This window comes from Coturnix japonica, chromosome 3 (assembly GCF_001577835.2).
Source record: "Coturnix japonica isolate 7356 chromosome 3, Coturnix japonica 2.1, whole genome shotgun sequence".
Taxonomy (NCBI): Eukaryota; Metazoa; Chordata; class Aves; order Galliformes; family Phasianidae; genus Coturnix; species Coturnix japonica.
In genome coordinates this window covers 38,831,504-38,854,993 of record NC_029518.1, presented here as the reverse complement: position 1 = coordinate 38,854,993, position 23,490 = coordinate 38,831,504, and the positions used below count along the sequence as shown (strand labels likewise).

General features: G+C 36.1%; 1 protein-coding gene across 2 annotated transcripts in view; it reads right to left on the bottom strand.

Moving 5' to 3' along the window:
• PDE10A (phosphodiesterase 10A) overlaps window positions 1-23,490 on the bottom strand; it is a 333,680-nt gene that overhangs the window by 74,953 nt on the left and 235,237 nt on the right. For both annotated transcript variants that reach the window (XM_032443890.1, XM_015857955.2), the window contains exon 2: window positions 9,622-9,750. In XM_032443890.1, coding sequence (XP_032299781.1) covers window positions 9,622-9,750 — 129 coding nt within the window. The remainder of the gene's footprint in view (window positions 1-9,621; window positions 9,751-23,490) is intronic.

Genomic DNA, 23,490 nt, shown 5'->3' with positions numbered 1-23,490 from the left:
GCACTATGAAAATTATCTAAGCGTTCATATATATTATTTCCTAGTTTTTGACAATATAGTAATCTACAGGATTTTTTTTTTTTAATGTCTCTGTCTTTAACTACCATTGAAAAAAAGTCAGCTCAAAACTTAGTGTTTTGGTGTTTTTTTGTTCATTCTAAAACTTGATTATGAACTTTGAACCAAGAAACCTTCACCCATATTCCTAGTGATTTCTACAAAGTGCCTGAGTGATATTTGTGACATAAGTCTTCCTTGAACAGAAGACCATGGCAGCTCTGAACAGAAGTTCATTTTTTTTGCAATGTCTACTTCCTATAACACATGTGAGCAAGTATCATCTCCTGAAACAATCACTCAGGTAAAGTACAGAAGTAAAACAACTGAAATAAACTTATGCTTTGGCCTTCCCTTTTGCTGAATGAAGCAGGAATGCAATTTAACATGCATTCATACAATACAGGGAGGAAAACGAAGAACAGTAGGGAAAAGAAAAGTATTTTGTTATAAGTTAATTGAGTTGCCAAGGTTTATTTCACTATACAAATTTTACATTGCTTGTATAGTGACAATGTTACCTTTTCTATACACTTGATCTACCAAAAGCCACTTAGACAAATAAGTGAATATCTATGGCTCATCATAAAAAATACTTGAAGCATGTGCACTAAATCTGATAGACAAGGACAAGACAACTAGTCTAAGGCTCCATCTAATTACAGACAGTTGGCAGGATAAGGGAACTCAGTGACCATCATCATTAGGTAAATCACTATAGGATGACAAATGGAAAGCCTATAGTTTGGATGTACTATATATATTATGTCTACTATATCTTTGTCTGGTGCCTTACTCTTCTGTCTTCACAATGAGTTCAAAGTCTTAAGAAAACAGGTAAGTTTTAGAGGTAAACTTGATGATGAAAATTTTTCACTAGCAGCCAGTATGCGGTTAAGATGAATACCTTTATTCACTTCCACCCACAGAAATATAAAATCACCCATTTTAAGAGTATAGCATAATCATTAAATCAACTAGCTATCTCCAAGGAAAAAAATAGGAGTTTTTATTCATCCTGAGGTTTTTCTGCGCTTTCTGGATGATTAATGAGGGAGGTAGCAGATTTTTAATAGATAAAATATGCATGGACAAGGTATCAAGAACATTGCTGAACTGAGTTTTCAATGCTGCTGTACAAAACATCCAAAAATGATACTTATCCTTCCTCTATGCACATGCAGAACAGCAGACTATAAAACTTCATGATGACCTGCTCACATTTTCTACTTAACAAAGATGCCAATCTCACTTAATGGAAAGAACAAGTATTGCAAACACATATAGCTATTTTACATCTTATTTTTTCTATATCCTTGCTGGTCAATTTGTGATTCCAGGCCCTGTTTACCTAGCATTTTTCAAGTTAATACTTGCATACATGGATTAAAAAGTTGTTACTGTCCCAAAAAATTAAGAGCTATTCCCTTGCTCTTACTTAATGTTTTCTCAATTTACAGATTATAGGAATGTACCTATTCCATTTTAAGGCAGGTAAAACAGGTTAGCTTACATGGCCATAAATCACCATTATTAAAAAGTGCTGGTCGCAAGGGCATGCAGTCTTCACCCATGCGATCAGAATGAAGCTCTTCCATCAACCAGGGAGCAATAGGAAATTTTTGCTATGTCATTTTCTTCTAAAACCAAAAGATCCTATGTAAAGACAAAAAATGAAGGAGCCAGAAAGCTTTAAGTAGTGCTGTCTAGAAAAGGAAGGCAATGGTTTCATATTCCACACTATGCTAATGAATCCAACACTGCAAACACTCCCCCTCTTACAATGTTCATACTTCATAGAAGACACTGACTACCTGGAAAGATTCAAAATGTGAACTGATAAGAAACAGTAGGAAACCTGTGAAATTTACTTCTCAAGTAAGATACTAAAAGCTCCATTGTCCTACTAGTACCTGAAGGGATTAGACATGTCAAAATCACATCCTGTTTTTAATATCGTTTACAGATATGTGCAAGAAAACGCGATGGAAGGCTACTAAGGAAAAACAGTATTTCTGAGTAGACAAGAAAAAAAAAAAAGACTTTTAGGAATAAAACCTCTTAATTCAAGTCTAAAATAGACACAACAAAAATCAGTGTAAGTACATGGTGAGAATAATTGCTCTAGATATAATCTGATTAGCATAATTAGTTCAAGAGAGAACTCAGACCGAGCAATGACGTCTATTTCCTAAGGCCAAATATTTCAGCATTAGAGGATTACCGTCTCCCTCTAAATCTCTGACCATCCAAACAATTCTAAACATGTATAAGATCTATATATATATATAACAAAAAAAAAAACAACAAACATATACTGCAACAAATTAGAAGAATATAATTCAGAAACATTGAACTCCTGTACCAGGTTTAGATTTGCAGTTGCTTGGAATTTGCTAGTGACAGCCATTTAGACAGCAAAAAATTAAATCAGTAACTGCTTCAACAGCAAGAAACACGCAGAACAAAAATCATGTTCATCACTCAAGCCCTCAGTATTTTCTACCAAGAGACCGTTGCTCAGTATTTCTGTAGAACAAGTACTACAAGCAATTCTTGACCTATACATGCTTTCCACTGACCTCTTCCCCTGACCATTGAAACAGTCTGGCAACCCAATCCTTTACACAACTGCAACTCAATTTCATAGCTGAAATGAATTCACTGTAAAGCTGGCTCTATTTTGATTACTTAAGGAAAATAAAACAAACAAACAAACAAACAAGAAAAAAGGACTAGACTTGCAGGAAATAAGCAGTTTCACCTTGGACAATTCTACTGAGAAACTGACTCAGTTACCAAATAAATTATAAAAGCAATGGTACAATACAACCATCTCCTCAAGAATGAGCTCCAAAATTATACCATACCTGTGACAGATATATGCCACTTTCATCATCTAAATTAAAACAGCATTTCCATGTAGGTTTCTTCTACAATTCTAACATGTACCATCACTTCATCTGTCCACTTCTGAAACACTAATACACTACCATAAACTTCTTAGGCACTATGACTGACACAGAATCATAGAATCACTAAGGTGTGAGATAAGGACTTCCTAGATAATTCAGTCCAGCCATCCATCCTTTATTTCCTATTAAACCATGGTCCTCAACACAACATCTAAACATTTCTTGAACAGCCCCCAGGGATGATGACTTAACCACCTCCCAGGGCAGCTCTTTCGAGTACCTGATCACTCCTTTGAAGAAGAAGTATTTCCTAAGATTCAACCTGAACTTCCCCTGCCACAACTTGAGGCCTATCTCCAGTTACATGGCAGAAGAGGCTGACTCCCACCTCACCACCTCCCTTCTCGTAATTGTAGAGTAAGAAGGTCACCATGAGCCTCCTCCAGACTGAACAATCCCAGCTCCCTCTGCTGCTCCTCATAAGGCCTGTGCCCCAGACCCCTCACCAGCTTAGCTGTCCTTCACTGGGCACACTCCAGAGCCTCAATGTCTTTCTTGCAGTGAGGGGCAACCCATAAACTGCTTCATACAAAAGTGTACCGGTCAATTTTAACTCTACAGAACTAAGAACAAAATAGGCAGATAAATGGGATTTATGCAGGCAAGCCCCCAGATATTATTGCAATTTTCCTTCACAGTACCAATCTTAAAAAGCTAAAGACAACTGTAATTAGTCTGCTTTTTCTCCCAGAAAATAGCACCTCTTAGCATAGCAGTCATACCAACATGTTCAGACCAACAGGATCCAAGTCCAATGCCTCCTTTCCAAGTGGCAATTAGCAGACACCAACATTCAAGTAAGAACAGGGAAGCAATTATATCTCCTTCACTGAGGACTGGAGGATTTATCTCTTCTACCTTATTTAAAAATGCATTCGAGAGATGCACCACAATGCATGTATAGCAATGTATAGTAATCGAAATTATTAAGACCTACTGGTCTGGAGACCATGCTGCAAGTGACATATTACCCAAAGCATTCTCAGATTCACTTGTGTGTTTTGGCAAGTATTCACATCTGCTTGGATATCGCATAAACATAAGCACAGCAGGGCTGTGTCAGAATGAAACAGCATGTTTGCAGCATCAATGAAATATTAAGACAGACTAACTGTAAACTAAGGTCATTAACATGCTGCCAGGATATTTCCTTTCACCTAGGCTGGAAAAAATGGCAGAACTGCAGCAAAACTTTTGAGTATTCACTGTGTGACAGCTACTAAGCTAAGCTACATAGAAGTTGTTTCTGCTTAGTTAGCATTGAACTGCATAATTTTAAGTAATTAGTGAATTAGCACAGGCTGTTTTTTTTTTTCTTTCTTTCTTTTTTCTTAATTCTGACAGCAAGTTGACCTTTATTTAACACACACATACTCTTTTCAGTTTTATTTTTGTTTTCCTAACTCCTATTCCTTCTTGCAGAAAATGAGAGATGACTATCATCAACTTTTAAGAGACACTATGCTGATACCTGAATAACTTCAAGTGCATAATCAGAAAAGAAATTATTTTCTACTTCAGATTACAGTTGTTTGTGGGAATTTTGTTGGTTATTGTTTTTAATTTTTATTTATGTTGCAGCTCTATCTTTCAATAGTAGTGTAAAAGAACTAGTAAAGAAGTTTTCCATCTGTGTATTGTCTGGAAGTCAGGGTATGACAAAGTCTTTTGCCATATATCCTATTCATTCAATTCAATAAAAAAAACACACTCTATTCCAATAGAGTGCATAGAGAGTTATATTCTTTTTATGCCCCATCAATTAACAGAAATATCTATCAAAGCTACTGTTCAAGTATACCATGGTACCCTGGAAAGACATAGAAAAAGACACAAAGCACATGTTTTTATCTAGACATCTTTCCTATGCAATACACCCAATCTGGCTGCAATCTTTTTCACACTTCTAGGACACATGGGGAAAAGAGTGAAAACCAAAATGGCTGAGCTAAGGGAATAATGGTATCAGGGCTTAATCTGCATTCTGCACACACACACAGTTATCTTGTTTGCTTCTTAAGAACCAACACAAGAATAAGACATGTCACCATAAAATCATGCATTCAAATGACTAATGAAGAATTATATTTTATACTGCAGTCAGCCAGACTGCTTAGAGTAATTACCTAAAAGTAGCAATGAATACACTCTGATTTATTGTGAAATGATAGATTAAAAAAAAAAAAATGAATTTAGAATGTTGATAAATGCACTTCACTGAAACAACCGATTACACTCTTTTAATAATTTGCACCATATTAGCAAAAACATATCTACTAAAGTGCACATTTAATCCTAACAGGTAATTGATACTTAAAAAGAATATCAATTAAATTACTGTTTATAAAATGCACGTTAGAAAATGCTAAAGCTATTGCTTCTGAAGCAGCAATAGTTTGGCCTTGTTACAGAATATTCTCTATTCTTGCTTAAATGTATAGCAGGTTACTACATAGAAACACAACATGAAGTTAGTAAATGGAAATATTACTATTACGATGGCAATACTTTGGACATAAATCATATTGTTTTTCAGAGCCGGGGAGTATAGTGATATCTTCTTGATGACTATCCACCCTGAGTAAACAGGGTTTAAGCATATACCCATGGTGAACAAGACTCTACTCCAGAGAGAGAGGAAGCAACCAAGAAAACTAATGTACAGACCAGAAGTAAGGTTTAGAATTGACAGGACAAAACTGTGTAAGTTGCCTTATGAAAATAGGGAGAAAAAAATAACATTTTTATTCCCCTAAGTGTACTCAGAAGAGATCTGGATGCTCAGGTAGAAGATGCAGTGCCCTGGGATGTCTTCATTTAGCCTCAGTGTTAAGCCCTGTGACACTCTAGGGTAGCTGACAATGAGACTAATCTGAAGCCACAAATTCCTATGCAATGTAGTAATTTTAGATACCCAAATAAATTACAGTAGAAACTCTGTTTGCATCAGAGTTTAACACTCCATGAAGAGATGCAACTGTGGACTTCACTCTGTGTTTCTTAGAATATGCACATTTAGAAGATTAGAAGTATAAAATTATGTGGCAAACAAATACAGTCATTTCTCCTTCTATACTGAAAACGCTTCATTGTGGTAATTCAAATTGCGGGGCAAACTAATAAGTTTTGAAACATTAAACTAATGAATATATTAACAAAATTGATCAATAATGAAATTTCAGGTTTATACTCAGATGTTATTTACAGAGTCTTCTGTATAAAGCCCACTGGCAAAAATCTTCAAGTGAATTAGTCTAGAATAATGTAGAAAGGGCTGGGTCATATGGGTTTCTTGAGTTCATCAGGTTCTTCCACCACTGTGTGAAATTATAGATAATGAAATTATAGATAATTGCCTTCATGTGGGATTTTTATAACTCGTTTCTTCACTCTTTGATATGTATTTGGCAACGATAATTCTGGTAGTCATTTCTGAACTAATAATTTGGAAGCAGTGCAATAATTTTCAATTGGCAACTTTGCTCTCTCTTTCCTACTTTCACAAGAATTATGGTCAGTTTTCCAAAATAACTAACTCTTTGGCTTAGACCAGACGAATATCAAAACAAAAAAAATATATATATCATTTTTTAATAAAATTAGGAGTATCTGAATCCAAACTGCTACTCATTGTAATTGTTTTGAAACCTTAATAAAAGCATTAGCTGTCAAGAGAATATGAAATCTAATCACAAACCCAATGCATTTGAAGTGTCATTTGCGAGTACATCAACATCCAAGAAATGCATTTTAAGTGTTATTTGTCCAGAAATGTTCAATACTCCTTGCATTTGCTGAGAAAGTTGGAACAGAAGTTGTGTCCCTTCAGCTGCACCATGCACATATCAGAATCATTTTATTCTTCTGTTTTAAAGATGGCTGGTAACAAACATTACTGCCATCTGCATACAGAAGTGATACCTTGACCTTGTTTCATCAGGATAACCTCATGGCAAAATTCATTTACAAAAGCCAATCAAAAATACTTTGTGTGTAACAGTCCAATTTGTGCTGCAGTTTCAGCAAGAAGCCCGTGTAAGTCATGTGGATATGAAAAATGTTAATCTTGATTGTTAAGCAGCAGAGCTGTTTGGAAACACGGTGTTTAACAACACAATACAGGGGTGTGTTTTAAGTGTGCATTTCGTTGACAACAAAAAGTTGGGGTACAAAGGGTTTCAGTGAATATGCATTAGCAGCAGTAGCATTCTCTCCCAGTGCTTTCTACCTTTGCAGATTTTACTTCAGTAAATTAAAAATATCCCACAGACACAGGTAGAGCACCATCAACCTGTTATTAGCTATTTTCAAGCTAGCATTTACCATGTTAGATGTAAGATTTTCCTGGTACAGTCAGATGGCATGGTGTTTTGGGCTATAAGTCATTGTTATACCTTAAAAACTATAACATCGGCTGGTCTCACCCCTTTTCAGTATTTTCTGTACTAGGAAATAAACAAAAAACAAAACCCAACTGAAGAAACTAATTCAGGGAATCTCAGTCACAGAAAAAAAAAATAGGTTCATCTAAGTCCAAATCAGACATTTCAGTTTACATTCATGCTAATGAAATTCAGATAAATTACCCTGGCTGCCAACCCACTAACTTCTGGCTGAGGAGTACACACAGCTGGAAGCCTGTTAAAGCAGGCAGGACACAATTTCTGCATATAGGTTAATGACTGTTCTGCGTCATCAACAGAGTACAGACACTTCACCAGAAAACTCAGAAGAGCATTTTGCTTGCCTTTCAAATTTCTACTGAAAACAGAACTCATTTTTCCATCTGAATCAGATTATTATAGGAAAATCTGAAAGCAGACTACACTACAGCACGAGGGATAAAAGGAAAATTGTACCTCTGTTGTAAAGTGACTTAAGCTACATAGTTTCTAGAACTCATGACAGATTTGACCCCTAAAGAAGCAGCTTCATCTTCTCTTATTTCTCACTGCCACCATTAGTCAGACAATGGGATCAATACAGACATAATGCAAACTGTTTAAATGATGCAGCAAATTTCTTACTTTCTGTGATTACAGATTTACATTCTGACAAATAAAGATGTTTTGCTATTGATAACATTTTGTATGGCCACAGCCTTTATCATTCCAAAAATAAAATGAAAAAAAAAAAAAAAATCACAGATAAGACTAATCAGTACCTGGAAAGAAAATGCATTCAACTAACTCTTTTTGACTTGGAGAGTGTGACTTTCCCAACTTTCGTCAGACACTAAGAAAGCCACATCTGCACAACTGCCTGTAGTGTAATAAATGCAGCCACCTTCAAGATTACTGTCAGCACTAGGAACATAGCAAGGAAGACAGATCCACTTGGTAACATATAAAATTGAATTTAAGTGACAGCATATATATGTGGCTTTTGTAGAGTGAGTTGTAAAGCAGACATTTTAAACTTTGTGAAAACGATGGACAAAACAACCACTGTAGTTCTTCAGGTTCAATATTTGCTAAGTCAGTGCTCAGCTGTTACTTTACTTTTGTAGTTGGTTAATAAAACTTGTCTGAGAACTTGCACAAAAACTTATTTCAAGGTATTTCCCCTTCCCCGTCTTGAGTAATCACAAGAAAGAAAAGAAAAAAAAAAAGAATAAAAAAGAAAACAACACAAGGAAATTGAGCAACTGCACACAAATTCCACTTAACTTTTTAGGATTCTTGAAGCTGAAAGGCTACCCAAATCTTTAATTCAGTCTTAGCACCGGAACTCCTGGTCCAGACCATACTCCATATTTTAAATAAGCAAGTATTTCTTACTTTCAAGTACATTGGAAAAATCATTGTTTTTTTTTAAATTGAAATTTTTTTAAATTGAGTTTTTAAAAAAACTCAAACACGCTAGAAAACAGCCACATGGTATCAATGTTACTGAGTTTATCCACCTTATTGGTAATCTTCGCTTTTACGTTTTGCCTCATGCATTCCCAACAATTGTTAGAATTGCATGAATTATGCTTGCACACAATCTCAGAGAAAGACAATTGTCAACTGTGGTCTACTCAAAAAGTTCTCTTTTTGATTTTTGTAGGGGAGGAGTATCACCAAAACTCAAATACCTGCAGAATTCAACAGACTACTTTATAACCTGTGTCTCAGTGTTGCCATCTAAAAACTGATAAAAATGAGTTACAGATAGGAACTTCTGTGATGGTGCATACAGTTTGTTACTGACCTTTACAAATGACATGTACTACACATTATTACTCAAAATTTGGTGACCTTAGATGCAAGAAGTCCAAATTATGTTCTCAAAACATGCACTAATATAAAAATACAATTTGGATTGATATTACTTTTGAGTTGTAAACGCTAAACTGAACCTCCGAAATGAATACCAGTTCATTCCATCTGGAAATGCCAAAAGGCCAAGACCAGAAAATATCGTTAACATCTTTCACCTTTCAAAATGGTGAAACCTAGATTTAAAAATTCTAACAATCAAGTTTCTATCAAAAACATGGTGTTTTTTTTTATTGGGTTTTTTTTTGTTGTTGTTTTTTTCCAGCCTAAAAATAAGAGTGGAGCTGTTTAAAGCTAAATATTAATTGCAAATAGTAAGAGCTTACCTTCTTGTCTGTTGTTTTTTCTTTTTAGCCATTTTTCAACAGTTTCTGCACTTACACTCTCTGACACAAACTCATCCAGTACCTGGGGATGAAGGGAAAGATAGGCCTTCACTTTTTCATCTGTTAAACCTGCAAGAGAGAAAATTAATTGATTACAACTTTGGCATGAAATTCTCCGTATGAACGAATACATAGATGTCAGAAACAAAATATATCTCTGTGTTTAACGCGCTGATCAAATACAGCCCTACTTAAATTTTCTTACCAGAATGATATCCAACAAAATATAAGGTGTTATCATATAAAAAGTAGTAGAAGCAAAACACAACCATGCAAGATGTTCTGCAGACACGCAAGGAGTGTCCTCCATATGAGCGTTCCCTGGGAGAAATGGACAGGAATTTGTGATGTAGATGGGGTGTAGATGGGATGCTGGGGCTGGGACAGGTACTGAAAGAAAACCTTGGCCAGCAGCTTTGGAAGGAAACTGATACAAAAGCAGTTTCAATAAATAAATAAATAAATAAATAAATAGCAACATGTCTCAGCAGCAAATAACAAAGCCTCCACATCTAACTTTGTTGAGTGGCATGAGACTTCAGTGAAGACGAACTAAAATCTATGGGGTTTTTGTTGTTGTTTTTCCCCCCATGAAAGCAGAAGACAACTGAAACATGGTAAGATGGGAAAAAACTAGCTGCAGGCTTAAGCTTGGTGCATCATATAATCGTAAACTATAGAATCACAAGTGTTGGAAAAGACCTTTAAGATCATCTGGTCCAACTGTCAACCCAGTGGTATCCATAGCAGGGAACAACTGACACAAGCAAATTAATGCGTGTACCATTGCATGTAAGATATCATCAGGACTCTGAAATTACTTATTTGCAAGATATGCAAGGGAACATACCAGAGAGCTGATAAAGAGGCTCTCTTTAGGAAGGAGACAGAAAACTGTGAACTAATACACAGCAAATTTGGTATTCTCACAAGTGGGTTAAAAACAACCAAACTCTACATATAACACCAAAACCAAGTGCAAATTTTAATTACAAGAGCTAATTAAGTAATATTAGAAATATAAATGGCTTTCAATTGCATAATTCTAAGGTATATTAGTTATTAGTTGTCAGAAGAAATGCAATTGTAGGTAAAAGGACAAAAAAAGCAGCTGCCGCTGAAGTGAAAACACCAGTATTCACTTCAGAAAACCAAGCAAAAGTCAGATCTTCAAAACCCTGATACAATAATAAATAGATTTCCAAATTCTAACTATGACAATCTGCTCAGACTCTTCACAAACACACCAAAGGAAATCACTATCTTCAGGGATAGGAATGTGAGCGTGCAGAAGGCTTTCGAGGGAGGATGGGAAATGAATGCAAACATCCCAAGAGACTAAGGTTCATGTTGTCCCACAGGGAGCATACATTGAATACAAAGCATTAATTAGATCTGAAGGGAGAAGGAACAACAAGCGCTGTAATGACTCTAAACACTCCTCGGCTGGTGGTGTGTGTGTATAAATGAAACTGTTTCTGTACAGCTGAAAAGTAACCACAGAGCATAGATTGGAGCAAAAGAGAAACTTCCTTCCAGACAACTCTTTTTTGGAAGCATTCATGCTATAAAACAAGATAAACTTTCCTATTTCGTGTTTGGCACAGTGCCAAAATACGCTAAAAAGAGCTGCAGTGTATTTAAATGATAACTAACGAACATAAGCTTTAAGATCTCTTAGAAATACTATGAAACCTTTCAAGATGCAGCACCCCAGCACTGTCTGCAGGACCTCAACCATTTGCTCCTCACATACACCCACTGTCGCTCCATCATTCAGCCACCATCAGCACAACCCATGTCCAAAATACCACTTCTCTTATCCACCTGCATCTGGTTATACTAATAGCTGGTTTACCGTTGCCTCAGGTATCAGTGCTTCCACTTACAGGCAAGAAACTCTAGATGTTTGCTGCTCAAATTAAAGACCTAAATGAGTATGCTGATCTTCATTACTAAAGAAGCAAAGATTCTTGCCAACTCAGTAAAAGTAGGAGAAAATCAACAAATTTGAGAAAAATAAAATAAAATAAAAAAAATCACACTACTTTGTATTCAAACTACCTTAATGATTTAACCTTAAGTAAAGGCTTGTTAATTCAGGTCATAATACCTCTATAAAGAACTACACTTTGTACAGGAATGAAAAAGATTTTTCAGCCTCTGTGACCAACACCTCTTGCAATTCCAGCAACCTGAGGGCAAAAATTCTGCTTTAAACTTAGTTAGAAAGTGATTAATGGAGCTGCTACGTAAAATACCACCAAACACCTTTGAATTACCCTCCTTTGTTTCCATGAAGGTATCTGTGTTGATGAGCTTTTTCAGTGTCAGATATTTAGATGTGCCCAAGCAGAATAGGATTTAAATTTACATGCAGATTTTAAGAAAAAAGAAAACAAGAAATTTAGATCTACTTTTAACATTCAACAAATCAGATTCCCCAGTCATCCTGATCTTTGGTCTATTTATTTGAAAAACACATGCTACCATTGTACAGAAACAAACAAAAAAACAAGAGCAAAACCCAATGATAACACACTGTGACTTCAGAAAACCTTCATAGAAAAATTGTCCACTACTTCCACAATGCTTCCTACACAACAAGGATCTTTTTACTGACTCCAGTGATACCTCCTCTTGTTCCTCAACTCTGGCACGGAGCATAAGCTACATTCTCTGACAGAGGTCAGGTAGTATCAAGAGGGATCTCACTCAGGAAGGCAGAGCTCTGGCCAACACCTTAGTATGCAGTCAGCCAGAAAATCCAGAATTACCAGAATGACCTCAATTCTTCTGAGAATTAGAGGAATCTGACATTTCAGTTGAGCATCAATTCATTCCATCTACGCTTCAGAGTTTGCCTTCCTGATTCATACACATCCTGTTTAAATAAACACACACACACCAAACAATCTTTCCCCCTTGTAGTTTTAGTTTTAAGCAATAAACCCATATATCAGTACTGTTAGCTTTCTTGTGTAACATGCTAATGCCCAACTTCATGCAAACATTCACTACTTTTATCACTGGATTTGCAACTAAATAATAAAAATTATAATTAAAAATATAATACGAAAGAGTACATGCATATCAGATGAGCGCTTCCTCTTTTCATTTCCCTCAGAACAAACTGCAGGCAAAGGAACTGCTCAGCCTGCCCTCTCCATGCACCAGGTCAGCAGCTCCCAGCTTCCTGACCAGCACAATTGTTTAGGTTCTCTTCGCAGATCTCAGTTTGAAATGTTCTCTTTGGCCATGCCATCTAAGCTTAAAAAGCTAATTCGTAGGCACGGAAAACATTAATCATGTCTTGTTTGGTTTCATTTTTTCCAGTTCTCAGCTATCCCTGTCTGAACAGTAAGTGGAAAGACAGCCTTTCTATAAATGACAGGTTTTACGCAAGTGTTTCATATTACTGTGCTTTTTGTATCATTCAGTTTAATTTGTTTATCTTAGGGCAAGATGATATCAAACTGGCAAAGCAAAGGGTGGAAGATAGCCCGTCCACCCAGTACCCTTAAGAGGCAATTTCTTGATCAGTGAAAAGGATTTTTATTGCCAAGGGGCAGTATTATCTGGCAGTGGGATGTTAGAAGCAGGAAGGGAGAATCAAATGACTGAAAAGAAATAATTATATTTACTCATAGTGTTACTATAAACTGATATGTCTTGGACTGATGCTTCAATGTATTGTACCAAGTAACCATGTATCTATTTTTCCACTTTGCATATGCCTGGGGCTCAAGCTGTTCTTCTCATTTGACACAGCTCATGCCAGTATATTGAAGTTTTGGTTTCATATTTTCTATTTTAAATAACTCCTCAGTCTTCAATGCAGCATTCAGAAGAGTGTTTTATTTTTTCCTTTTCAAGCTAAGATAAAGGCTGCCTCTAGCACTGAAGTTATAGTTAGAACAATATAGAATTTAAGGTTAAAGATAAAGAATTTAAAGATGCGTTTCTTCATTTCTTATCTTAGTAAACTAAAGCAAACACAAACATTGCTACCAAATACCACAATCCAGGCATTTCAACATAAAATAGTCCAATGTTTGTGACAGTTGTAGAAACAAACACTTGCTCAGTCCTATGACTGTTACTTAAAGACGCTCCAGCAACCTTCATTGTAGTAATGCATGCTATGCTAGTGGATCATTTTGCAGTGTTTCAAAACTGCCTTCCTCAATTTTGAGACTTTTTTTGGAGACATGAGACTTTTGCTGCTCTATATTAGTTTCCAAAAGGAACTAAACTGTATCAATAACAGTATTCCTTCCTCAGCATGAGTATATGCATGTATCCTTTTCCAATTTAAAAAGAAAAAAGAAGGAAAAAAAAAAAAGAAAAAAAAAAAAAGAAAAAAAGTGGGTAAGATGGCTCACACCTCTCCTGGCTTCTTACATGTGTGAACATTCCTAACCTAAAGCTGACCTTCCAGAGTACCAAACTAAATTTGACATAGTGACGGGAAAAATAAAATGGCACACTTAACAACAGTTTGCACATCACTTTGACATGAAAACATTTTTACTGAGAAGAGAGTGTTGGTTACAATGCTAACATTAACTTCCTTCTTTTCAAAATCTTGAATGAATATTCATTCTCTACTGAAAGAAATCAGTCTCTACATATTCTCAGGAAGAACATAATGCTAACGTTCCCTTATGAATCCAGAGACTTTAAAGAGAGCATACCCCCTCCAGCTGCAGAGCTAGGAGTACAGGTACTGGCAAACTGACTTTTGAAGAAACCTGAAGTGAGTAAAGATAAGTTTCCAAATGAAACATATATTAGAATGCACAATGAAGAATAAAGCATGACAGTGGACAAAGTTAATGGAATAGAAATATTCATGTAACAAATCTATTCATATTCTTTGGACAATGCACTACGAAGCATACTTCTAAAACCTTAATAGCACAGAACAAAGCAGTTCAGTATGTAAGGATGCTCCTATGCAGTGTTAGTTTACTATCCCAGATATAGAGTGGCTGGATTCCAAAAGAAACTAAGAAACAAGATCTCCTACAAACATTAGGTTTCAGTAATTACTACTTGCCTTTGAGCCATTCTCCAGCATTCTCCCTTTAAAAATCATAATAAAGTCAGAAAACAATCTAAAAGTCATATTTCTTCTTCCAGCTTTTTTTTTTTTCCTGTGTAAAATACTTTTGAAAATTTCTTACATATTAGATAACCTTTGTAGCACAGAATCAATTAACGGCTCTATTTCTGAATGCGTGTTGTGTTGTACCCTCCTCTGAGAATAGCTTCACTGAGCTCAGTGTAAAGCAGAATCAACTGGTATGAGGTAAAAGAATAGAAGCCTACAGCTATGTTTCAAAATCTGCTCCATTTAACAGCATGAGTCAGTCACATCATTAGCAATTTCTGAATTTTTTTTCATTAGTGCTGTGGTATTAGGCATTTTTTCTATAGCCACCAGCTTCATCAAACCCCATCATTAGGCAAGAATTTTAGTTTGCACCAAAAGTTTCTGGTCTTTCTAGTAGAGAAAAACTTGAGAACAACGCTTAAGAACCAAAACAAAAATACAGATAAAAAGATCTCAGGCTGAGGGGCATGGGAAGGCAGCAGAGAGCAGATGAAAATTACTGAGGCAGTCCAGCAGTCACTGTGTTACTCAAACTCTTTGCAACACTGATATGAATGGCAGACCTTTCATGCAGCTGAACAGTACTCAAAGCTTTGAAAACCCCTTGAGAGAATATAAATTGGTTAACACATTAAATCCACTAGATTTCAATGTATAGAAAACTTTGGAAAGAATTAACTTTAAATTTTACAACTGTAACTATGTTGTTGTGGTTTTTTTAATGCAACATGTGAGCATGTTTGGTTTTACAACCAACTCAACCCTGCAATCAGAGGGGCCAGCAAACAGTCAAGGTCATAATGTCTCCACGTAAGCAACAAGATGTCATGCTCCATGGAGAATCTGTAAGCCAAAAATAACAACAAACAAATAGAAGAAGAAGAAACATAATAATAAACACTTTTCACACATAAAGGAACACCTGAAGCAGGAAATTACCTTATCTCAAACACAAGTCAAAATGTGCTATATTAAAGTAAATTTTCTTATTTGGAATATGAAAATGAAAAACAGATCTATAACATTTTCTCAAATGAACATTTGAAAATAAATGCCCTGCTTGTACCAAAAAGGAGAAATCTTAAAAATACGTGAAAGTAATTCAAAAAGACAATTGAACTCAACTCTCTCTGCATCCTCATTTAGTTTAAAGTCATGATGTCTCATCACTTCCTAACACAAAAAGCACCTCTCTGTATGTTTCCAACCAAGCCTTATAAATGATATTTGTAGTCGTTCTCCAAAGCATTCAAGGCATGTGTGTACATTGCTTCATTTGGATTAGGCATTAATCCCATTAAATCAATCCCTTCTTTGTTCAAAGCATCAGGATTCGAAACCACAGGCACAGTCAGTTTTGGAATATCCTTTTCAAGTCAGACTTTTTAACTTGATCCATTTAAGTATACAGGAATGTAATGCAACCAAGCGCTTAAACTCTGTGAAACCTGATGTTACTGGTCTGACAAAAAGCGTGGTCACTTACTCTAAGCAATCAGTACAGCAAAACCTCTTTTTGGTTTTTCTAGTCTTGAAAAATCAATTCAAATTTAAACTTGGCTGTGAACAACTCCATTCAAGTTCTTTTTGTCTCTCCTTCTCCAACTCAGGCTCACATTGCTAGAAAGAAAAAAAAGCAATACACTGTTCCTGTGTTCAATACTTGGTCAAACAGCACTAGCAGTAAAAACTATTAACGTAGTACATAAACAGCACTACACTGCAGATCTGCGTATTTAAAATGGGCATATATTTGTTTCACGTCATAAATTTGATCATTAAACGTTTCAAATCATCATATAAATATCAAGTGTTAATTTTGCCAGCCTTGAGTCACTGTACCAAATTGCAAGCTCCATACGTGTTTAGATCCCAATTTCATCCTGGCCAGATGCAGTCACTTGTGCAGTGCATGTGGCAGAAAGCAGCACACTGTGCAACATCTCAGTCAGGAGACCAGCAGCCCTGCTTAAGCTTTAGAGGGAAAACAAAGACCAGCTCAGCCAACCAGAGCTGGAATGCTTCTACACAGAAAGAATACCAATAATCACTTTATCTGGTACACAGTAATTCAAATCCCTTAATTCTAATGAAAAAGCCATGAATGTGACTATGCATCTGAACATAGCAGATGCCAGGACACACATAGACATAAGTGCCTTCTGTTTCCACCAGCTTCTGCACACAAGGCCATTTCCAGGTACGATCAGAACCTTATAAACTTGCATCCTAGTCACAGATGAATACTTAAGCAGTTGCATCCCTCAACACCCAGAGCTCAAGAACTGCAAAGTACTGACATCTCTGAGCACTGATTCACACTGCAAAGTAAAAGCAAAAAGCCAGCTAAGAGTGTTTATAAAAAAATCAGTTTTTATTAGAACATAAAGGCCTATAATCTTTCCATGGGACATATACAAAGGCATTAATGGGGTGAATAAATGTCCCTAGCTCGAATACTCATTTTTGCAAGGTATCAATTCACACTTCAGACTGTGCAGATGGCATAATGTTCCAGGGCATGGATAGTGTTACACTGTGATATCATCCATTGCCTGGATGTCCACTTTGCAGGGTGAAAAGTAGCTTCTCCATATTTCTAATTAGCACTTTGGAATAACTGAGGGATCTTCAACAACCTTTACTATCCTTCCAGGTGCATGACAGGATCAAATTTAGGGATTTAATTAACACTCTGCAAAGCCTAACAAAATGAATACATATGTGCTTTAAGAGTTGCAAATCATAATCAAATTAATTTCAAATCTTTGCTTGGGAAAATGCTATGTATCATCTTAAGGTTACTGATAAAAATAATTATCAACACGCTTAATCAGAATGCATCACCATGAGGTAAGTAAAAATGTATTTATAAACCTGTAACAAACATTTCAGTATGATTGATAATTAATTGCTCATTTTTATTCTCCTGTGCAACACATGCAGATAGGGTAATCTGTCTTCAGACCAAAATATACCTGACCAGTAAGACTCAAATGAACAGTGATAAGTGCCAAAATATAGTTCATTCCTAACTCAGTATGAAAAATGTCAGGTCACTCAGGACTTGCACCTACGTAATCTCTGGAAAAATTATATTCAGCCATAAATGAGGCTACTTAAAATCTAACAGTAACACAAGGTAGGAACACCTTAACTCTCCCCTTGAGTACAAGAGTTTGGACATAGTTCTTAATTTATGACTTCTCCAATAATACCTTCTGGCTGATGTAATGTCTTCCACCCAACTGACACTCAATCCTGATGTATCTCCATATTTGAGAAACTATTCTGTTGCAAGAATAGCCCCACTATAGCCCCACTGTCCTTAGTACCAAGGTTTTACTGCTGATTTTTTTTTTCCCCAAGAGAAAGCCCATAAATAAAGTTCTGTAATTCATTTATAACATAAACACAAATTAGTCTTAACTAAAACACTACCTAACTTAGTGCAGAGACAAGATCCAGTATGATGAAACCTCCTATGAAGAATACTTACAAGTCTGCCAAGTATCACTGCTATTTAACTAAATAGGATACAGAAAACGTACTTGCTCCCCTTGAAAGAAGCATCCTACTCCATCTTAACACTTACTTATATTAATAAACTCGTTGAGACAGTTTCCTGTGATAAAAACTCTTTTTAAGGAACTATTATACAGTCAAGTAACATGCTACATGCCAACATCAGATATCTGAGTGTTCTCTACTTTGGTAGTACCAAGGCCATATGTGCAGCAACACAGATCAGTCCTTCTCATTCTTAATTCCTTCCAACCATAGTGCCTGAGAAGACTTGGAGAAAAACATAGTTAACAACCTTTTTAAAATGGAAAGGTAAAAAACCCAGAGAAATCTACCACTTTTTACTGTGATAATTTCTTTTTTACAAAGAAAACCAGCACAATTGCATCCACAAAGTCATGAGAAGCATGTTCCTCTAAAAAACCCACAACATTTGTGATCCTTCCTTCCATTCTGTACAAAATGTGTCTGTCATCTGTTAGCATATATTAAGCATAAAAATTTGATGACTGAAGTGGTGAATATCTTTTAAAAATGAACCTGATTATAAATAAAATATGCAACCTCTAGAAGAGTTAAGCATGTTTCCCAGTCAGTCTCTTCAGGTTAGCAATGGAGAGACAAACGGGTATTCCCATTTGAGAAATAGGTCACATTCCAATTCCAGTTTCAACTTTTCTTATTTCAACTTCCAGCTAATAGGGCAGTTTGTTTTTGTATTTTGGCTATTAGCTTAAAAGAGTTTTCAGTATTAGGCGTCATCTCTCTGTAAAGGCACAATACTCTGAATGATTAACACTTATCCTTGTTATAAATTGAAACGGACTCCCTTTCTGAAATTTTAACACCAGACTCTTAGATCATTTCACAACTCAGAAGAGGTTTAACACTAAATATTCACACATGCTACCTTGCAGTAGTTTCTGGAAAGTCTCTAAGCTAATTCAAGCACCTTTTTATGTGACAGTAAACTCCAGGTGACATTTAAAATTAAGACAAATCTACATCGTTATTTTGTAGGGAAAAGGAAGCCCACCTCTAGACTAATTAAACATTGAGCATTAAGCAACAACACCACCAAACTGACAGGAAAAATTAAGTGAGAAACTGATTTATTTTAAAGACAGTAAAGGAAAAGAAGCACCCCTCACTTATCAGCTGAATAAACAAACAGAAGGAAAATTGATTTTTCAAAAGTGTGAACTGCCAAAAATTTTACGGTGATGGACGTAATGATATCTTCATGTTAGAAAAACATGGTCTAGGAAAAGCAGTGTAATTTGAGGTATTTAAATGAATATGCTACCAAAAGAAGCTTGAAGTGATAATTAAATAACATGCTACATATGCTTTCACTTCTACATTAGAGACAAGGATGTATTGTGCAATCCTTGCTTGCATTGGTGTATACTTACTTATAGGAGTACTCTTGCTGACGTCAATGAGACTACTTACATGCGTAAGAGCTAACTAACACAAGTTGTGCAACAAAACCCCAAACATGTTTCATTCCACACATTGTTCTAAGGTTTATTCCTCAACCACAGGTTTTTACCTAGTAATGTTAATAACATTATTTCATTGACGTTATTGTTCAGAAAAAATACATGAGAACGTACAGCTTGTTCAGTGGTATCTGGAACCATCCAGTATTTCAGCTAAACATCAGATGAGAGCCACATGAAAAACACAGATTCACACTGGCTGGCAGGCAACTCCATAGACTGCCCAAACCAGCCTCTGTTCAGGCAGGTGCAGGTACAGCAGGCTGCCCAGAGCATCATCCAGCTGGGTTTGACTGAGTGGAGAGTCTCTACCTCTACAAAGGAAGGCTACACATCCCTGGGCAACCTGTGCCACTGTTTGGTCACTTTCACATGGGAAAAGGTGTTCTCCCGTGTTTGGGTGAGAATGTCCTGTTTCAGTTTGTACTGTCTCTCTTGAACTGTCACTGGGCCCCACCAAAAAAAGCCTGGCTCCTTCTCTTTTAATTTCCCCCACAGCTATGTCTGCAAGCAGATAAGATCACCCTGATTCTTCTCTTCTGCAGGCTGATCAGTCCCTGTCAGCTCATCACTTTTCGGGGCCCCAGTGTGCACGTCTTCCTTGTACAGGAGAGCCCAGGCATATCTGACCAGTGCTGAGCAGAGGGGAAGGATCCCTAGAGCCCTAGATTGCTCTTGGCCTCCTTTGCTGCAAAGGCACACAGCCTGTTTGCGTCCAAAAGAAATGACTTCGCAACAGCCAGCTAGGAATTATAGGATCCAATCCTTAGAGAATCTTGTTATCCAGAAGGTGAAATACACGGAAATACCTCCTACTGACTTGGATGTTAGCACAGCAGAACAAAAAACAACATATGGGGTTGGCTGCTCTTTCAGAAGATTCCACTGGTGTGGCAATCTACTACTCATGAGATCTGACAAAATATCTCCTATCAATGTTATTTTACACAACAATTCAAGCAATCTATTTTTTTTTTTACTATTTGAACATTCTCCTGTTCGCAACAGAGTAAAATAAAGTCACAGTGTTTCAAACAGGTGCCCAGTTTTTACTATAAAGGCTAAGAAAATGCCACTGAACTCAAGGCTAGTTTCAGGAAACTGAAAGTGACCAGCTGCATCTTCTCCCTGTCCTCCTCCCCTTCCATCAATTCCCCACTCTCTTTTGTTTGTTTTGGAAACACTGTAGCTCACTAACATGTGTTCACCTTCAAAAAGCATCATTTGATGAAAAAGGAAAAAATAAATAAATAAATGGGCAGACCAGAAGTGAAAGGAAAACAGGAGTGTTGGGAACTGGGAACTTAGGGACTTGGAAAACAAACAACAAACAAACAAAAAGGACACTTCAGTCCATATTCCTGTATTCATGGGATGCCTGTTAAGCACTGTGCCTTTACTATAACGATATATAAAAACACTTTTCTGAAACAAGGATGATAAAGTATTCATTCAGAGGGGAAAAGGAAGGGAGGAAGGGAGAAAAAGGGTTTTCACCTCTCAGTGTAACTCATTATTATAATAACCTGACTTTATCTATGGACTACTTGGCCATCTCATAAACACTATGTGGCCATTCAGAAAATACTTCAGTATGACAAAGATATCCAAATAAAGACAGTCTGACGTAGAAAATTAGGGCACATTTCCACAATTCTGGTCGTAAATTTTCACTTCAGTGTGCTACAGTGCTGGGGGCTGTGATTTCTGCCTGGAATGCTGACTGACTGCATGTCTTCTCATTCAACCACAACAGCCGAGTACACTGTTCTATAATGGCAAAAATTGTAAAAATAAAGATGAAAACCACAATGATAATGTATAAACAGGCAGATCTACTTTTAAGAACAGCCAATTAAAAGCTGTGTCATAAAATATCCAATAGAAGAAGTTAAGAAAAATAACTTCAGAAATTTTATCAGATGAAATAAAGATTTAGCGCATGGGTAGCTTTTCAATATTTTTCAACTCTTTCAAATAGACTCTGGGAAAGCATCCAACTCCTGTAGGATGGAGAACATAAATTTCAGTACACTTCAGTTTACCTGACAGCGGTGTGAAGGATCACCCATGATAACTAAAAAGAGACTCTGTGTTGTGCTGCAGTAAAAATAGTACCATGAGTTCTCAGAAGGGTATGGCATCAAAAATTAATAGAGGTCTTAAACAAGAGTGCATTACAGTTTCTTATTTGGCACTACAGATGTATTACTTTACAGAATAAAGGGTTAATAATTTTTGTGAGCATCAGTTTTGGGAACTTAACAGCACTGGTATTTTGCTTATGTTATTCTGTGAGCTAACAAACACACCTCACATTCAAACTCCCACAAACCTCTGGTCTGCCTTTCCAGAAAATAAGTAACTCTGTAACGTTATGTCCAAATTATGGTGATATACATATTCTAACTAGAAAGATATCCAAAGCACTAACGTTAGGAAATGCAACATGGCAAAGATGCTCTAAAAGTAATGACACTTATTATGTGGGTCTCCAACATCATAGGCCAACATGGAGGTTTTACTTTCAGAGCAGCCCTCATACAACATTGTTTTACATACTGTACATTGTTTCCATATCAACAATTATGTCAGCAAGCTATTTTATTCCATGCAGTCTACATATGAAGCTCTTTCAAACTTTGTTGGTTTTTGTTGTTGTTGTTTTGTTTTGGGGGTGTTTCTTTCTTTGGATTTTTTTTTTATTTTTTTATTTTATTTTATTTTTAATGCATAAAGGGTGCTCTCCTGAATTTGAAAGTCTGGTCTCTCTTCTACAAACATAAAAATGAGAAATCACACACAGAATTTCCCTAAACTGAGATACAAAACCGTTCCAGACACCTACAATAAAAGAGTAAATAGACCACACAAGTGTCTCTAAAGTCATCTGATTAAAAGGACCATTTACAGGTGACAGAGCAAGGCTTAAAATTACTGGTCAATTGGTTGTTATCATTAAGCTCTTTAGAGAACATCTGTTATTCAAATGCCAACCTAGTTAGCTAGAGATTTGAATTATAAAAGCTATTATGCTTCTACCTCCTTTTCTACTCTGGAGAGAAAAAATCCATTATTCTATGCATTTTGAAATCTTGGGAGTCTAACCTCTCTAAACTAATGCACCAAAAAAATTCAATTTCAGCAGCCCTTTTCCCTAGAATTGAATAGTTAGAATATCCCATTTAATGACATCTTGTCTTTATGTTACCTAGATTGTTTTATTTTGCTCCCAAAGACCAGTGCACATAACACTGAAGTGAACATTTTAATGTTATCTGTGAAAAGAATATTTTAAAATTAAAGATAAACCAGAGTCCTACATTCCTGAGGTCTTCAAATCTGGAATAATCCAAAGCTGAACCTAAATCTATAGTGTTACACTCAACAACTACTAATATTTCAAGTTCACTCTTCTCAAAAGGGGCATTTTTACCAGCATCGTATGAATACACAAAATACTAAGAAAAATTCAAACCTAATCATTTATTTTCTTACAGATGATTGGAAAGGAGGATTTCCCAAGATACACACTTACTCCAACATTCCAAAATTTGTTTTCATTTGTAACCAGTATTAAAGCCTCCTTTATAATAGAAAAAAAAATCACATGATTTTTTCTTCGCATTTCATCCAACACACTGAATTGTTCCAGTTACA